A 16,497-nucleotide genomic window follows, 5' to 3' on the forward strand; every position below is an offset into this window, starting at 1 on the left:
CGCCCCGTAGCACTCACCGCTGTCATCATGAAGTGCTTTGAGAGACTAGTCAAGGATCATATCACCTCCACCTTACCTGACACCCTAGACCCACTTCAATGGGCTCATCATTAAGCTCGAGGCCCTGGGTCTGAACCCCGCCCTGTGCAACTGGGTCCTGGACTTCCTGACGGGACGCCCCCAGGTGGTGAAGTTAAGAAACAACATCTCCACTTCGCTGATCTTCAACACTGGGGCCCCACAAGGGTGCGTGCTCAGCCCCCACCTGTACTCCCTGTTCACCCATGACTGCATGGCCAAGCACGCCTCCAACTCAATACACCTAAATTATCAATGGAAATCAAATGTATCAACCCATGGAGGTCTGGATTTGGAGTCACCCTCAAAATTAAAGTGAAAAACCACACTACAGGCTGATCCAACTTTGATGTAATGTCCTTAAAACAAGTCAAAATTAGGCTCAGTAGTGTGTGTGGCATCCACGTGCCTGTATGACCTCCCTACAATGCCTGGGCATGCTCCTGATGAGGTGGCGGATGGTCTCCTGATGGATCTCCTCCCAGACCTGGACTAAAGCATCCACCAACTCCTGGACAGTCTGTGGTGCAACGTGGCGTTGGTGGATGGAGCGAGACATGAGTTACATTGTGTTGTTTAAGTGTTCCCTTTTTTTTTTTTTTTTGAGCAGTGTATAATCAGAACCTGTCTGTCTTCCTGTCTCATCTCTCCTCTCTCTGTGTGAGATGGAGACAGTAAATCGTGTGTGAGACTATAACGCTGTGCAGTGTGTATGTAGGTGTGAGACTATATAATTACATGTTTTAATGTTTTGTCATTTAGCAGACGCTCTTATCCAGAGCGACTTAGTTAGTGAGTGCATACATTTTTTCCATAGTGGCCCCCCGTGGGAATCGAACCCACAACCCTGGCGTTGCAAGCGCCATGCTCTATCAACTGAGCTACACAGGGCCCATCATGCAGACCGTGATAATACACAGCAACTAGCCATTGTCACCTTTCCTTCTAACAGTACAGAAATATACACATGTACTGCACATCCTGTGGACAATCATCCTTTCTCCTACTCTGTCGATTGGTGCCACTTACAAGCGGTTAACTGGGCAGGGTTAGAGTCAATGCCATTTCATTTAAGTCAATTCAGGAAGTCAACTGAAATTCCAATTCCAATTTTCCTCATGAAAAAGCTGTGAGGAAAATTTGAATTTGAATTTCAGTTACTGAAACGGACTTAATTTAAATGGAATAGACCCTGATCACATGTGTTCCCTTGCTAACTGGCAGCTTTCAGGATAATAATAATATATAATATAATGCTGTGCAGTGTGTATTTAGGTGTGAGACTAATGCTGTGCAGTGTGTATTTAGGTGTGACTATAATGCTGTGCAGTGTGTATTTAGGTGTGACTATAATGCTGTGCAGTGTGTATTTAGGTGTGACTATAATGCTGTGCAGTGTGTATTTAGGTGTGACTATAATGCTGTGCAGTGTGTATGTAAGTGTGAGACTGACTGTTTCTGTGTCTAGGTGGCCAACCTGGCGTGCTCCATCTCTAATAATGAGGAGGGAGTGAAGCTGGTCCGTATGGCTGCTTCCCAGCTGGAGACCCTCTGCCCCCAGGTACCTGCCGGTCTCTCTACCCACTCACTCTCCATCTCCTCTAATCCACCCATCTCTCCTTCCTCTCTACCCCTATCCCACCCATCTCTCCTTCCTCTCTACCCCTATCCCACCCATCTCTCCTTCCTCTCTGCCCCTATCCCACCCATCTCTCCTTCCTCTCTGCCCCATATCCCACCCATCTCTCCTTCCTCTCTGCCCCATATCCCACCCATCTCTCCTTCCTCTCTGCCCCTATCCCACCCATCTCTCCTTCCTCTGCCCCTATCCCACCCATCTCTCCTTCCTCTGCCCCTATCCCACCCATCTCTCCTTCCTCTCTGCCCCTATCCCACCCATCTCTCCTTCCTCTCTACCCCTATCCCACCCATCTCTCCTTCCTCTCTACCCCTATCCCACCCATCTCTCCTTCCTCTCTGCCCCTATCCCACCCATCTCTCCTTCCTCTCTACCCCTATCCCACCCATCTCTCCTTCCTCTCTACCCCTATCCCACCCATCTCTCCTTCCTCTCTGCCCCTATCCCACCCATCTCTCCTTCCTCTCTGCCCCTATCCCACCCATCTCTCCTTCCTCTCTGCCCCTATCCCACCCATCTCTCCTTCCTCTCTGCCCCTATCCCACCCATCTCTCCTTCCTCTCTACCCCTATCCCACCCATCTCTCCTTCCTCTGCCCCTATCCCACCCATCTCTCCTTCCTCTCTACCCCTATCCCACCCATCTCTCCTTCCTCTGCCCCTATCCCACCCATCTCTCCTTCCTCTCTGCCCCTATCCCACCCATCTCTCCTTCCTCTCTGCCCCTATCCCTCTCCCATCTCCATTGCCTCTCAGCTCATCCCCAACCCCGAGGTACTTGCCCAGCTGCCCAACCCGCATCCCCTTCCCCCTCTACCCTCTCCTCTCCAACCTCCAGGCCGATAGCCCAGCCATGCTGCCAACACTTCATACCTCCAGCCCCCCATGCCCAACCCCCATCCATCTCCCTTCAGCCCCAACACCCTTCTCTGCCTGATCCCCGGCCCCATATCCCTGCCAAGATGCCGACACTTCACACCTCCAGCCTTCCATGCCCAACTCCCTCCCCCCTCGTCCCACATAACCTGCCAGCTTCACTTCCTCATCCAACCTCCAGCCCCCACTTAACCCCTTTTAAGGCCCTCCTCTCCCCTCAGCCAGCCCTACAGCCAGCCAACATCCCATAACGCCAGACTACCACTCCACCCCAGCCCTACAGCCAGCCAACATCCCATAACGCCAGACTACCACTCCACCCCAGCCCTCCAGCCAGCCAACATCCCATAACGCCAGACTACCACTCCACCCCAGCCCTCCAGCCAGCCAACATCCCATAACGCCAGACTACCACTCCACCCCAGCCCTCCAGCCAGCCAACATCCCATAACGCCAGACTACCACTCCACCCCAGCCCTCCAGCCAGCCAACATCCCATAACGCCAGACTACCACTCCACCCCAGCCCTCCAGCCAGCCAACATCCCATAACGCCAGACTACCACTCCACCCCAGCCCTCCAGCCAGCCAACATCCCATAACGCCAGACTACCACTCCACCCCAGCCCTCCAGCCAGCCAACATCCCATAACGCCAGACTACCACTCCACCCCAGCCCTCCAGCCAGCCAACATCCCATAACGCCAGACTACCACTCCACCCCAGCCCTACAGCCAGCCAACCCCCCACCACGCCAGACTACCACTCCACCCCAGCCCTCCAGCCAGCCAACATCCCATAACGCCAGACTACCACTCCACCCCAGCCCTCCAGCCAGCCAACATCCCATAACGCCAGACTACCACTCCACCCCAGCCCTCCAGCCAGCCAACCCCCCACCACGCCAGACTACCACTCCACCCCAGCCCTACAGCCAGCCAACATCCCATAACGCCAGACTACCACTCCACCCCAGCCCTCCAGCCAGCCAACCCCCCACCACGCCAGACTACCACTCCACCCCAGCCCTCCAGCCAGCCAACCCCCCACCACGCCAGACTACCACTCCACCCCAGCCCTCCAGCCAGCCAACATCCCATAACGCCAGACTACCACTCCACCCCAGCCCTCCAGCCAGCCAACATCCCATAACGCCAGACTACCACTCCACCCCAGCCCTACAGCCAGCCAACCCCCCACCACGCCAGCCTATAACTCCACCAGTCATATTGCTGAAACCTCCAGTGCCCAGAGGCTAAGGGTTGGTTTGGGAACCATAGCTAGCTCTGCCAACCTTCATTCCATCCTACTCTACAGCCCTTCCAGTTCCCAGTTGAGAGACAAGATCTCATTTGATGCCCAGGGTCCTTCAATTCAAAGTCCCATTAACCAGCTCTGCAAATGGTATGTCAAAATACGTTCGATACTCACCAAAATATAGAGTTTCGCAGAACTGTCGTCATTACTACCGTCACACACATCATTTACTTAAAAAAATAAAAAACACAAATAAATCCACCTTCAGCACCTCCAATAAAATCCCTTGTTACTGTCCCTCACAGGTCGGCTGGCCCAGCAGCAGTACAGTGTCCTGAAGGTCATTGATAAAAACATATTTCTAGACCTGTTTTAGAAGTAAATATTGTGCTAAACGGCAGCAATGACAATAGTTGGTGACTACCGAAGATATTTTGACGTAATGTTTGCGGAGCTGGTTAATGGGATTTTGAATTGAAGGATCCTGGGCTGATGATTGACAGATGAGATCTAATCAAATTCATCAAGGCCTGGTACTGGTACTGGTACTGGTACTGGTACTGGTACTGGTACTGGTACTGGTTGACCTCTATCTCAGTCAGCCTCAGCCTCGTATCCACCTGTACCATTAGCCCTCTCCTCCTGACCTAACATCCTCCTGGTTAAATAGAAGTTCAATGAATTAAGTAATAGCCACCCCATGGCTCCCCACCCCATGGCTCCCCACCCCATGGCTCCCCACCCCATGGCTCCCCACCCCATGGCTGCCCACCCCATGGCTGCCCACCCCATGGCTGCCCACCCCATGGCTCCCCACCCCATGGCTCCCCACCCCATGGCTCCCCACCCCATGGCTCCCCACCCCACCCCATGGCTCCCCACCCCATGGCTCCCCACCCCATGGCTGCCCACCCCATGGCTCCCCACCCCATGGCTCCCCACCCCATGGCTCCCCACCCCATGGCTCCCCACCCCATGGCTCCCCACCCCAAAGCTCCCCACCCCATGGCTGCCCACCCCATGGCTCCCCACCCCATGGCTCCCCACCCCATGGCTCCCCACCCCATGGCTGCCCACCCCATGGCTGCCCACCCCATGGCTCCCCACCCCATGGCTCCCCACCCCATGGCTGCCCACCCCATGGCTGCCCACCCCATGGCTCCCCACCCCATGGCTGCCCACCCCATGGCTCCCCACCCCATGGCTCCCCACCCCATGGCTCCCCACCCCATGGCTGCCCACCCCTATTACATCTCTATTCAGTCAAGCCCCAGTCCTGCTCTGCCAACCCTTCTTCCCTACACCTACATCCTAGCCCTGCCAACCCTCTCCTTTCTAGTCTGCCCTCTGCCTCTCTCTCTCCCACCTATCTCTCTCTCTCCCACCTCTCTCTCTCTCTCCCACCTCTCTCTCTCCCACCTCTGCCCCTCTCTCTCTCCCACCTCTGCCCCTCTCTCTCTCCCACCTCTGCCCCTCTCTCTCCCACCTCTGCCCCTCTCTCTCTCCCACCTCTGCCTCTCTCTCTCTCTCACCTCTGCCTCTCTCTCTCTCCCACCTCTGCCCCTCTCTCTCTCTCCCACCTCTGCCTCTCTCTCCCTCTCTCCCACCTCTCTCGCTCTCCCACCTCTCTCTCGCTCTCCCTCTCTCACCTCTCTCACCCCTCTCTCTCCCACCTCTCTCTCTCTCTCCCACCTCTCTCTCTCCCACCTCTGCCCCTCTCTCTCTCCCACCTCTGCCCCTCTCTCTCTCCCACCTCTGCCTCTCTCTCCCTCTCTCCCACCTCTCTCTCACCTCTCTCTCGCTCTCCCACCTCTCTCTCGCTCTCCCTCTCTCACCTCTCTCACCCCTCTCTCTCCCACCTCTCTCTCTCTCTCCCACCTCTCTCTCTCCCCCACCTCTCTCTCTCCCCCACCTCTCTCTCTCCCACCTCTGCCCCTCTCTCTCTCCCACCTCTGCCCCTCTCTCTCTTCCACCTCTGCCCCTCTCTCTCTTCCACCTCTCTCGCTCTCTCCCTCGCTCTCTCACCTCTCGCTCTCTCACCTCTCGCTCTCTCACCTCTCGCTCTCTCACCTCTCTCCCTCTCTCACCTCTCCCATCTCTCTCTCACTTCTGCCCCCTCTCTCTCTCCCAACTCTGCCCCTCTCTCTCCCAACTCTGCCCCTCTCTCTCCCACTTCTCTCTCTCTCTCCCACCTCTCTCTCGCTCTCTCACATCTGCCTCCCATTCATCCTCAGCTTTAATCTCACCACATGTATTTCCCCAAGATAACAAGCCATTGCGCATTCACTCCATACACCCTTTTCCCAGTGAATCACTCCTACTCAGCAATTAGCCCCCATACTAGGCAGAGTCTTAATTGTTGTGTGTGTGTGAGGGGTGGTGTGTGTGTGTGTGTGTGTGAGGGGTGGTGTGTGAGTGTGTGAGGGGTGGTGTGTGTGAGTGTGAGGTGTGGTGTGTATGTGTGTGAGGAGTGGTGTGTGTGTGTGTGTGTGTGTGTGAGGGGTGGTGTGTGTGTGCTGGTCTGAAAGGCTGATCTTTAGATAATTACACATTCCTTATACTAATCTTTCTAATGCTGTAGTAATTGGTGTGTGATTGCTCTGTAACAGGTGATTAATGCAGCTCTGGCGCTAGCTGCGAAGCCCAACAGTAAGGTTGCTCAGGACAACATGGACCTCTTCAAAGACTCCTGGGAGAAACAGGTCCGCGTCCTTACTGATGCCGTCGATGACATCACCAGCATCGACGACTTCCTCTGTGTGTCCGGTAAGTGGGGGGTGGGGGGGTGGGGGGGGGGGGCAGCAGCAGAGCTTTCTTTACATGTCCATGCCAATACATATTCACTTTCAGATTATTCTTGTGAATTGAAATGTGCTTTACAAATGTAATGTTCATATTATATATGGTCAAAGGTAGTTTTGTTCGGTGTAGAATTCCGTTTCTGGTTCTATTGTCAGGAGTTTGATGCATGGTTCACACCCAAGCAAAAGTGACTCTCCCAGTGTAGCAGCTGAAAACCTATTGTTTTCTCAACACCCCAGTGTATCTTTCCTGTTAGCCTAGCTGTTGAAGCGGGACAGGTGAAAGACAGGAGGAGGAAGCGATCAGAGTAGGGCCCTATCAAATCCATGATGAGGACGGAATCATGGAATTCAGACATTAAAACGAAATTCAACAATAGTCAAAAATGTGTTGAACTTAGTAGGGAATCAACTAAATGTATTGAACATTTTTGAATTACCCCAAGTTTATCGTAAGATATGAACATAATGCGTCAATGATTCGTATTTCCTGCAACTTTCTGAAAAGGCAACGAGAGCTCCGCGTATGTGCGGTGCGTAGGTCTACCACTTTGTGTAGCTGTTGGAGAAGATGCTAATGAAAACTTCTGGTAAATGCGAAGGCATTCCCAAAAACCTTCTCAATTAAATGTTAACTACATATTAGCCTGTACTTACCTGGCAAAATGATATCATGATTATTTTCATCAATCCAGTGGGTATTTGTTTGTCTAACTCTAGAAAAACACCACTAAACAGCCTCTTGCTTGGTGCAAAATGGAATTAAAGGGTAAATACATCCAAAAATCCCAACAGCAAAAAAGAATCCCAGACTTCAAAAGTAAAATAAAATAAAAAAGGTGTGTTTTGAGAGCGAAAACTGAAGAAAAAAATGAAACCAGAAACTTGGAAAAACTAAACGCTTGAAACAGAATTTGGGGGGGGGGATCAATAAAAAGAAAAATAATTTTATAGGGCTTTAAGAGTCTTAATTGGACACCGCATCAAAATGTTTTGCAACCAAACAAGCATTTCTTATTGGAGAAGTTCTGGTAGACCCTCCGTTAGCTTCCGTTTGGGTCCTAGTAAATACACCCCTGGTGAGGAAGGAAGGCAGAGTCTTAATTGGCCTCTTGTCTGTCGCTGTTAGACATTATTTAGATATATTTGCTTCTTAGCGTTTAGTCGTGTTAAACGTAGACAGAGAGGAGCTTAGATTAGGAGCAGGTATTAGTCTTCTCTGATGAGAACAGGACCCATATATTTAACACAGCCGCTTGATTGGCTTCCTGCCCTCGGCCTCCACACTCCGACCAACCAGACAGGAGCACTGAGGATTCCCAAATAGCACCCTATTCCCTATATAGTGCAGTACTTTTGACCAGAGCCCCCTCGGGAAGCTTATACAGCTCTGGTCAAAAGTAGTTCACTATCTGCTATTTGGGACTGCTTGGTGCTGAACTGAGAGCAGAGAGAATTGACATCCTGTCATGTACGCGCGCTTAAATATTTTGCTGTTCGAACCTGGATTTTTTTTTTTCTAACGTTAAATGTATCAGATATTTTTCATTGCACACTCCTACACAACTTTGGCGCACACGTACTCCTTGTAAAAAAACAAAGGTCAGCGTAGAGTCCTGATGTACAGTGGGGGGGAAAAAAAGTATTTAGTCAGCCACCAATTGTGCAAGTTCTCCCACTTAAAAAGATGAGAGAGGCCTGTAATTTTCATCATAGGTACACGTCAACTATGACAGACAAAATTAGGGAAAAAAATCCAGAAAATCACATTGTAGGATTTTTTAATGAATTTATTTGCAAATGATGGTGTATAAATAAACAGGCCTCATTATGTAGTAAGCACAGTGACTCCTCTCACCTCCAAACCAAGGACACGCTCTGAAGACGGTCTGGCAGATTATGTCCCCCAAACAAATAGTTTCAGTAGGATTGTCAGCTACCTATGGAGTTAGTTTAACCACTTGCTGATGCTTCTGCTGCTTGTTCTGTAGGAGTTGAGATTCAGAACCCAGTTTTTTTTTATAATAGGCTCTGTATGAATAAACATTGGTTGATTTTTGTATCTTCCCTTCCAGAGAACCACATTCTGGAGGATGTGAACAAGTGTGTGATAGCACTGCAGGAGAAGGATGTGGACGGGCTGGACCGTACGGCCGGGGCCATCCGTGGCCGCGCTGCCAGAGTGGTCCATGTGGTCACATGTGAGATGGACAACTATGAACCTGGAGTCTACACAGAGAAGGTTCTGGAGGCCACCAAGCTGCTCACTAACACAGGTAACATCTCTCTCTCTCTCTCTCTCTCTCTCTCTCTCTCTCTCTCTCTCTCTGTCTCTCTCTCTCTCTGTCTCTCTGTCTCTCTCTCTCTCTGTCTCTCTCTCTCTCTGTCTCTCTGTCTCTCTGTCTCTCTGTCTCTCTCTCTCTGTGTCTCTCTCTCTCTCTGTCTCTCTGTCTCTCTGTGTCTGTCTGTCTGTGTCTCTCTCACGTTTTCTTTAACTCCCTCCTCTCTCTCTCTGCTAGTCACTAACACAGGGAACAGAGTCCTGTAGCTATTTTCTATCCATCTAATATAGATATACCATTCTTTCTTTCTCTGTTGGTTGTCTATACCAGTGGTACGGGTATCATAGATGGTGAGAGTGGGGTCAGGCTAAACCAACCACCTAATACTATTACAGATTCACACAACACATCCCCTGCTCTCTCCTTACCTTGCCCCCCTCCCTTCTCTGATCCCTCCCTCCCCCATCCTCTCCACAGCTTCCCTCTATCCCCCTCCCATCTATCCCCCATCGTGCGACCCTCCTCTTTTAGCACCAGTTCTATGTAAAGCTGTAAGGCATTCTCCATTAAGCTCTCTCTAATCACTACATCTAGCTAGGCCTTCATTAACTATTCAGTGGCCAATCTGGGTTGTTGTTCAGGATTAAACGGCAACCAACACTCTTTGTTTGTTTATTGGGGAAGGCAGAGTTTAGCTAGTTGTGGTCTTTAGAAAGGAGATCATTTGATATTCATTGCAATTGTGGAGGCCTCTTGAGAGTATCTGTGTGAGTGTTGGTTTATGGTCATATCACCCTTTGATGGTCTGTCACCTTGGGGTCTGTATCAAATGGAGGATTTAAAGGCGTGACTGGGAACGGAGGCACCGCAGCACCAAATAAGCTCCCTGCACACTAGGGATGAGCCCCAACTGGCAACCTATTCCCTATATGTGACCCACCACCTGGATTCGGTCCAATGCGTTAGAATTTTTTTATTATTTTTTATTTTTTATTTTTTACATTGGATAAAAGTAAAGACTCAGAGCAAGAAGATGGTATCATACACTACAATGGGAAAGTAATTCTGCTTTGAAAGTTGACCCCACTTTTGAGAAAATGGCCGTTGAATGTTTTGGTACACCTACTGGAGAGCTCTTCTTTGTCTACACACATTCAGCATCGTTCACACCCTCTTAAGCCTTAGCCCCACCCATCTCTTTAAGGATTCACAGTGTAGTAAACAACCAAAGATTTCAAGACTAAACGTGGTGAAAGTAGTAATAAAAATAAACTTAATCTAGTCGTTGGCCTGTATCCTAATCTGACTTTGGTGCAGGTCATGTTGTGCTTCAAATAACCGTCTCTGCATTGGGAAAGTATTCAGACCCCTTTACTTTTTCCACGTTTTGTTACGTTACAGCCTTATTCTAAAATTGATCACATTGTTTTTTCCCCCTCATCAATCTACACCCAATACCCCATAATGACAAAGCAAAAACAGGTTTTTAGACATTTTTGCAAATGTATAAAAAAACACATACTGAAATATCACATTTACATAAGTATTCAGACCCTTTACTCAGTACTTTGTTGAAGCGCCTTTGGCAACGATTACAGCCTCGAATCTTCTTGGTTGTGACGCTACAAGCTTGGCACACCTGTATTTGGTGGGTTGCTCCCATTCTTCTCTGCAGATGCTCTCAAGCTCTGTCAGGTTGGATGGGGAGCGTCACTGCACAGCTCTTTTCAGAGTCTCTCCAGAGATGTTCGATTGGGTTCAAGTCCGGGCTCTGGCTGGGCCACTCAAGGACATTCAGCGACTTGTCCCAAAGCCACTCCTGCGTTGTCTTGGCTGTGTGCTTAGGGTCGTTGTCCTGAACCTTGGCCCCAGTCTGAGGTCCTGAGCAGGTTTTCCTGACTAGTCTCCCAGTCCCTGCCACTGAAAGATATCCCAACAGCATGATGCTGCCACCACCTTGCTTCACCGTAGGGATGGTGCCAGGTTTCCTCCAGACGTGACACTTCAGGCCAAAGAGTTCAATCTTGGTTTCATCAGACCAGGTCATCTTGTTTCTCATGGTCTGAGAGTCCTTTAGGTGCCTTTGGGCAAACTCCAAGCGGGCTGTCATGTGCCTTTTTACTGAGGAATGGCTTCTGTCTGGCCACTCTACCATAAATGCGTGATCGGTGGAATGCTGCAGAGATGGTTGTCCTTCTGGAAGGTTCTCCCATCTCCACAGAGGAACTCTGGAGCTCTTGCAAAGTGACCATTGGGTTCTTGGTCACCTCCCTGACCAAGGCCCTTCTCCCCCGATTGCTGTTTGGCCGGGCGGCCAGCTCTAGGAAGAATCTTGGCGGTTCCAAACTTCTTCCATTCGAAACTCATCTCCCGGCATGTCCAGCCCATCCATTCTCAGCCAATAATCATGGCTAGCGGGAAGGTTCCTGTCTTTTTTTTTGTGGCTAAACCAACTAGGCTCGTAATTTAACAATTTTATTTGTATTTACAAGTTTGTTATTTAGGCACATAAAAGTCCATGTTCCAGAATTTTTTTTTTAAACGTTCAAATGACTCTCCTGTGAAGTAGTGACGTACGACACACGCCTAGCTTCCTGAAACGTGTCCCCAAATAGTGCACTACTTTTGACCATGGCCTATAGGGCTGTAGTAAAAAGTAGTGTGCTATATAGGGAATAGGGTGCCATTTGGGACAGAGCCTAGCTCTGGGTACCTCCATCACGGTCGGAACAACATGGGTCATAAAAACAGAGTGGACTCCGGAGTCTGGATTCGGTCCTGGTGCTGCTGCTCACTCACACTGAGCTGGAGACGACGGGTATTCATCTCGGCTCAGCTTTCTGAGACCTGCTTTTGGTCTTTATGATCACTTAGCTACGGGCCGGGGTAGCCTGCTGTTAGCTACGGGCCGGGGTAGCCTGCTGTTAGCTACGGGCCGGGGTAGCCTGCTGTTAGCTACGGGCCGGGGTAGCCTGCTGTTAGCTACGGGCCGGGGTAGCCTGCTGTTAGCTACGGGCCGGGGTAGCCTGCTGTTAGCTACGGGCCGGGGTAGCCTGCTGTTAGCTACGGGCCGGGGTAGCCTGCTGTTAGCTACGGGCCGGGGTAGCCTGCTGTTAGCTACGGGCCGGGGTAGCCTGCTGTTAGCTAAGGGCCGGGGTAGCCTGCTGTTAGCTACGGGCCGGGGTAGCCTGCTGTTAGCTACGGGCCGGGGTAGCCTGCTGTTAGCTACGGGCCGGGGTAGCCTGCTGTTAGCTACGGGCCGGGGTAGCCTGCTGTTAGCTACGGGCCGGGGTAGCCTGCTGTTAGCTACGGGCCGGGGTAGCCTGCTGTTAGCTACGGGCCGGGGTAGCCTGCTGTTAGCTACGGGCCGGGGTAGCCTGCTGTTAGCTACGGGCCGGGGTAGCCTGCTGTTAGCTACGGGCCGGGGTAGCCTGCTGTTAGCTACGGGCCGGGGTAGCCTGCTGTTAGCTACGGGCCGGGGTAGCCTGCTGTTAGCTACGGGCCGGGGTAGCCTGCTGTTAGCTACGGGCCGGGGTAGCCTGCTGTTAGCTACGGGCCGGGGTAGCCTGCTGTTTGCTAAGGGCCGGGGTAGCCTGCTGTTAGCTACGGGCCGGGGTAGCCTGCTGTTAGCTACGGGCCGGGGTAGCCTGCTGTTAGCTACGGGCCGGGGTAGCCTGCTGTTAGCTACGGGCCGGGGTAGCCTGCTGTTAGCTACGGGCCGGGGTAGCCTGCTGTTAGCTACGGGCCGGGGTAGCCTGCTGTTAGCTACGGGCCGGGGTAGCCTGCTGTTAGCTACGGGCCGGGGTAGCCTGCTGTTTGCTAAGAGCCGGTTTTTCGGCTGCATTGAGTCAGACCTGTCATTCTGTAGCATGGGTTATTTTCACTTTTATTTACTGTGTACGGTCGATACTGCTTTCCCTCTCTCTCTCTCTCTCTCCATCTCCCCCCCCCCCCCCCTTCTTTTTACTGTGTACAATAGATATAGCACATTTGATTGACATCCCACCCCTTGGTTCTCCCACCTCCTCCAGTCATGCCTAGGTTCACAGAGCAGGTGGAGGCAGCGGTAGAGGCTCTGAGTGCAAACCCCACCCTCCCCGTCGATGAGAACGAGTTCATCGACGCCTCCCGTCTGGTCTACGACGGAGTCCGCGACATCCGCAAGGCCGTGCTCATGATCAGGGTGAGTGCACACTAGACTCTACATAGTGCACACTAGACTCTACATAGTGCACACTAGACTCTACATAGTGCACACTAGACTCTACATAGTGCACACTAGACTCTACATAGTGCACACTAGACTCTACATAGTGCACACTAGACTCTACATAGTGCACACTAGACTCTACATAGTGCGCTGTTTATGGGCCTGAACTCTCCTTTACTACCCTGTTGGCATGATCATGTGAGTCTACACACTACATCCACCATGCACTGTTTCATGAGCCTCTCCTTCACTTAAATGTCTTCGCGCCTCAGTAAATTTTACGACTTACAGTTAGTGAGTGCATACATTTGTTCAAATAACACATATGGGGGGGGGGGGGGGGGTAGAAGGATTACTTTATCCTATCCCAGGAATTCTTTAAAGAGGTGGGGTTTCAAATGTCTCCGGAAGGTGGTGAGTGACTCCGCTGTCCTGGCGTCGTGAGGGACCTTGTCAGGGGGTTTAACGTTTTGTCACGGGAGTGCAACATTTTTCGTTTAGATATCTGTACCCCTTTCTCTCCTCGTTAATCCGACAGCATTGTTAGTCTTCTTCTCTCTGGCGCCTCTCTTCTCCTCCCAACTGCCATGTTTTGCAGCGCCTCCTACTGGAGCGGTGATCCGACTACAGCTAGCCATTTGGCATAGCGACGTCTAGCTCTAACATCGCTCACCCTTTCATTCAATTAAGCAGGTCCCAGACCATGTTTTATAGCCTTAACGTTTATTATCCTGGTAGAGTATGGCGTTAATTTAGATTAACACAAACCTTTAGGCCAGCGGGAACGAAGCGCTGTCTGAAAGCCCGTGTGTGTGTGTGTGCAAGCCTGTTTAGTGAACTAGGCTGTGAGTGTGAACTCCGATAGCTGATGCTCTCTGCATCAAGTTTTTAATTTCGTGAGTGTGAGAGGTGGGAGGGGTCTACCAAGCGAACATATGGAATTCTTATAAGATGGTCATACCGAGGATCATTTTAGCTTTTTGATTTAGAATTCAAGTATTAATAAATGATTTGATGAAATTGGCCTTACTGCAATATTAGCCCATAGAAACCCATTGAATAACAGATTCACACATGGAAAAACGGTCCCAAAAAGTTTATCAAAAGGAAGTTTGTTCTGAAGTGTCTGTCCTATATCTGAGAGATCAGAAAGATCAGGAAACTATTTCAATTTTATTTAGGCACTTCCAAATGTACTTCCATTTCTTTTTTTAAACTGGTACCGGGCTACGTTCAGAGGCTTGTGGGCGTCCTAGAGCAAAACAACCGACGTGAGACATATTAGTGTGTGTCCCAGACGATTTGGACGCTACAGACGTTTTCGTGAAAAGACCGATTTTTTTGGGATGTCTCATGGTTTGGCAAACAGATGCGGAAGGTCGCCATTGGCGGATGTGGTGGATTGAGACGCAACCCCATGCAAAAACAGATATCTCTAGCTTAAACGGACGGATTGTGACTGGGATTTTTTTTGTTATGCTAATTGGATTTTTGCGAGCTGTTTGCATTATAATAAGGAATTGCTTTAAGATGGTGGTGTTTTCATTAGTATAATTAAGTTGGAGTCAGCAGGACAGAGGGAGAGAGAGAGAGCACTACATTCATTGTTCTCTGCCCCGCTCCACTCTTGTTATCCTGATTGGTTAAGCCGTTAACGCAGGGGCCTGTGGTGCTGGTTAGGGCTGTTGTGGTGACCGTATTATCGCCACACCGACAGTCATTCGTTATGACCTCCAGTAAAATTCCACATGACCATTGATTCACGGTAATCTCTTATGCACTCAGGACATGCGTTGGTCGTACCTTAACATCCATCAGGTCCTAATGGCCTGGTACTCAGGGCTATATTGTGCCTCTAACCACTCTGACATCAATGTAAATGCAATCTAAAATCACATCAAACACTTATCATCAAACAGTATCATGCTTTTAAAACTCACCTCACCGTGATGATCAATTTGAAGAGAGAAGTTCATAAGCAGGTTGAAACTGAGTGTTAAACATGGTACTTGTCTTGTGGATCTTGTTTCAAAGCCTAACACAGCAAAATGGACAGCGCTTTCTAAGGTGATGATTAATTCAAAACATCCATATGGATATTAGAGATTATGCATGGGTTTATGATCCCAGGCCCTTCCTCAAAAAACAGAATTAAATTGATGATTGTGCTCTTACACAATACCTAGTCTAACACATATTATGCATGGCAGAAAAACACAAAACAAAACTGATTGAAGATGTCTTTGGTATGTCATTGGTCTAGCCTACACTCCACAATTAAACACATTTGAATAATCTCCTTTGAGCGTGGACTGTATTATTATGCATACTGGATGGACTGGTTACCTCATGTTACGCTGCTACAAAATGTCTATCCATGAGTCTGGGAGAGAACGTATAACCCAAGTCGATGCTGTTGGTTCATTGATTGTGCAGGGTGGCATACAGTTAGCTTACAATTAGTGAATTTGTATATGATTTTGAATAGCCTAGAAATAGATTATTTAATATTTTCATGCGTTTTCATCTCCTCTCGCTCCTTTATTCCTTTCTCAAGCGCGCAGATGGGCTGTCAACAGTTAAGTGAAATATGTTTCGTTGCGAAAACATGTTACAATCGATGTTCCAGAACAGATTTCACTTGGTTTCCCAAATTAAGCGCTGGGTAGCTGGAGGGAACAGGGTTGGAGAGCCCATGGCATACAGAGTACTGGGTAGCTGGAGGAACAGGGTTGGAGAGCCCATTTCATACAGAGTTTGGGGAGAATATCACCTGTCGCGCAGCGAGAGCATGCTCCTCAAACAGTGGTTGATGTGTGAAGTGAAATAAGTGTTATATTTCTTTCTCAGCTGCTCATACTAAGCACAGCTCCGCTATAAAACCGAAGTAGCCTGTCCAGCATCATTGAGAAACGGACTGACGGGTAAGCACCCAGCCTCCATTTGCTGTTCGAGTGCTTATACGGTTGACGTCTTTTATTTTTTATTTTTTTCCTGCCTCTGTTCCTTCCCATTTGATAATGGGCCATTCTAAATCTAAGCTAATTTGACATATTAGTAAAAACAAGATTAAATTGAGAATTGATGGGTGAAAATATGATCACTTGATGAGAGAACAGCTGTGCAGCCCGAGGCAAGGAACAGAGCGCAAGCTTATTTTTTTTTTCAGACTTTCTCAAATCATCAATAGACTATAGTCGCATCATGCAGCCCATATGTTTAGATTTTTAACACATTCTAAGGTTTTTATAATTTACAACTAAAGTTGCCAAATAACTCTAAATCAACCGTACAGGACCTGTTTAAATCAACCGTACAGGACCTGTTTCAAATGATCATTTTATACACTCAACATC

General features: G+C 49.6%; 1 protein-coding gene across 5 annotated transcripts in view; it reads left to right on the forward strand.

The window, feature by feature from the left end:
- The window catches only part of ctnna1 (catenin (cadherin-associated protein), alpha 1), a 216,551-nt gene that overhangs the window by 123,985 nt on the left and 76,069 nt on the right, over nucleotides 1–16,497 (forward strand). For all 5 annotated transcript variants that reach the window (XR_014610225.1, XM_084147311.1, XM_084147309.1 and 2 more), the window contains exons 11-14: nucleotides 1,547–1,639; nucleotides 6,458–6,614; nucleotides 8,725–8,925; nucleotides 12,963–13,114. Coding sequence is in view for 4 of the 5 variants with exons in the window: in XM_084147311.1 (XP_084003437.1) it covers nucleotides 1,547–1,639; nucleotides 6,458–6,614; nucleotides 8,725–8,925; nucleotides 12,963–13,114 (603 nt within the window). In the remaining variant the exon portion in view is untranslated. The remainder of the gene's footprint in view (nucleotides 1–1,546; nucleotides 1,640–6,457; nucleotides 6,615–8,724; nucleotides 8,926–12,962; nucleotides 13,115–16,497) is intronic.

Source organism: Coregonus lavaretus (genome assembly GCF_964263955.1).
Source record: "Coregonus lavaretus genome assembly, chromosome: 29".
Lineage (NCBI taxonomy): Eukaryota > Metazoa > Chordata > Actinopteri > Salmoniformes > Salmonidae > Coregonus > Coregonus lavaretus.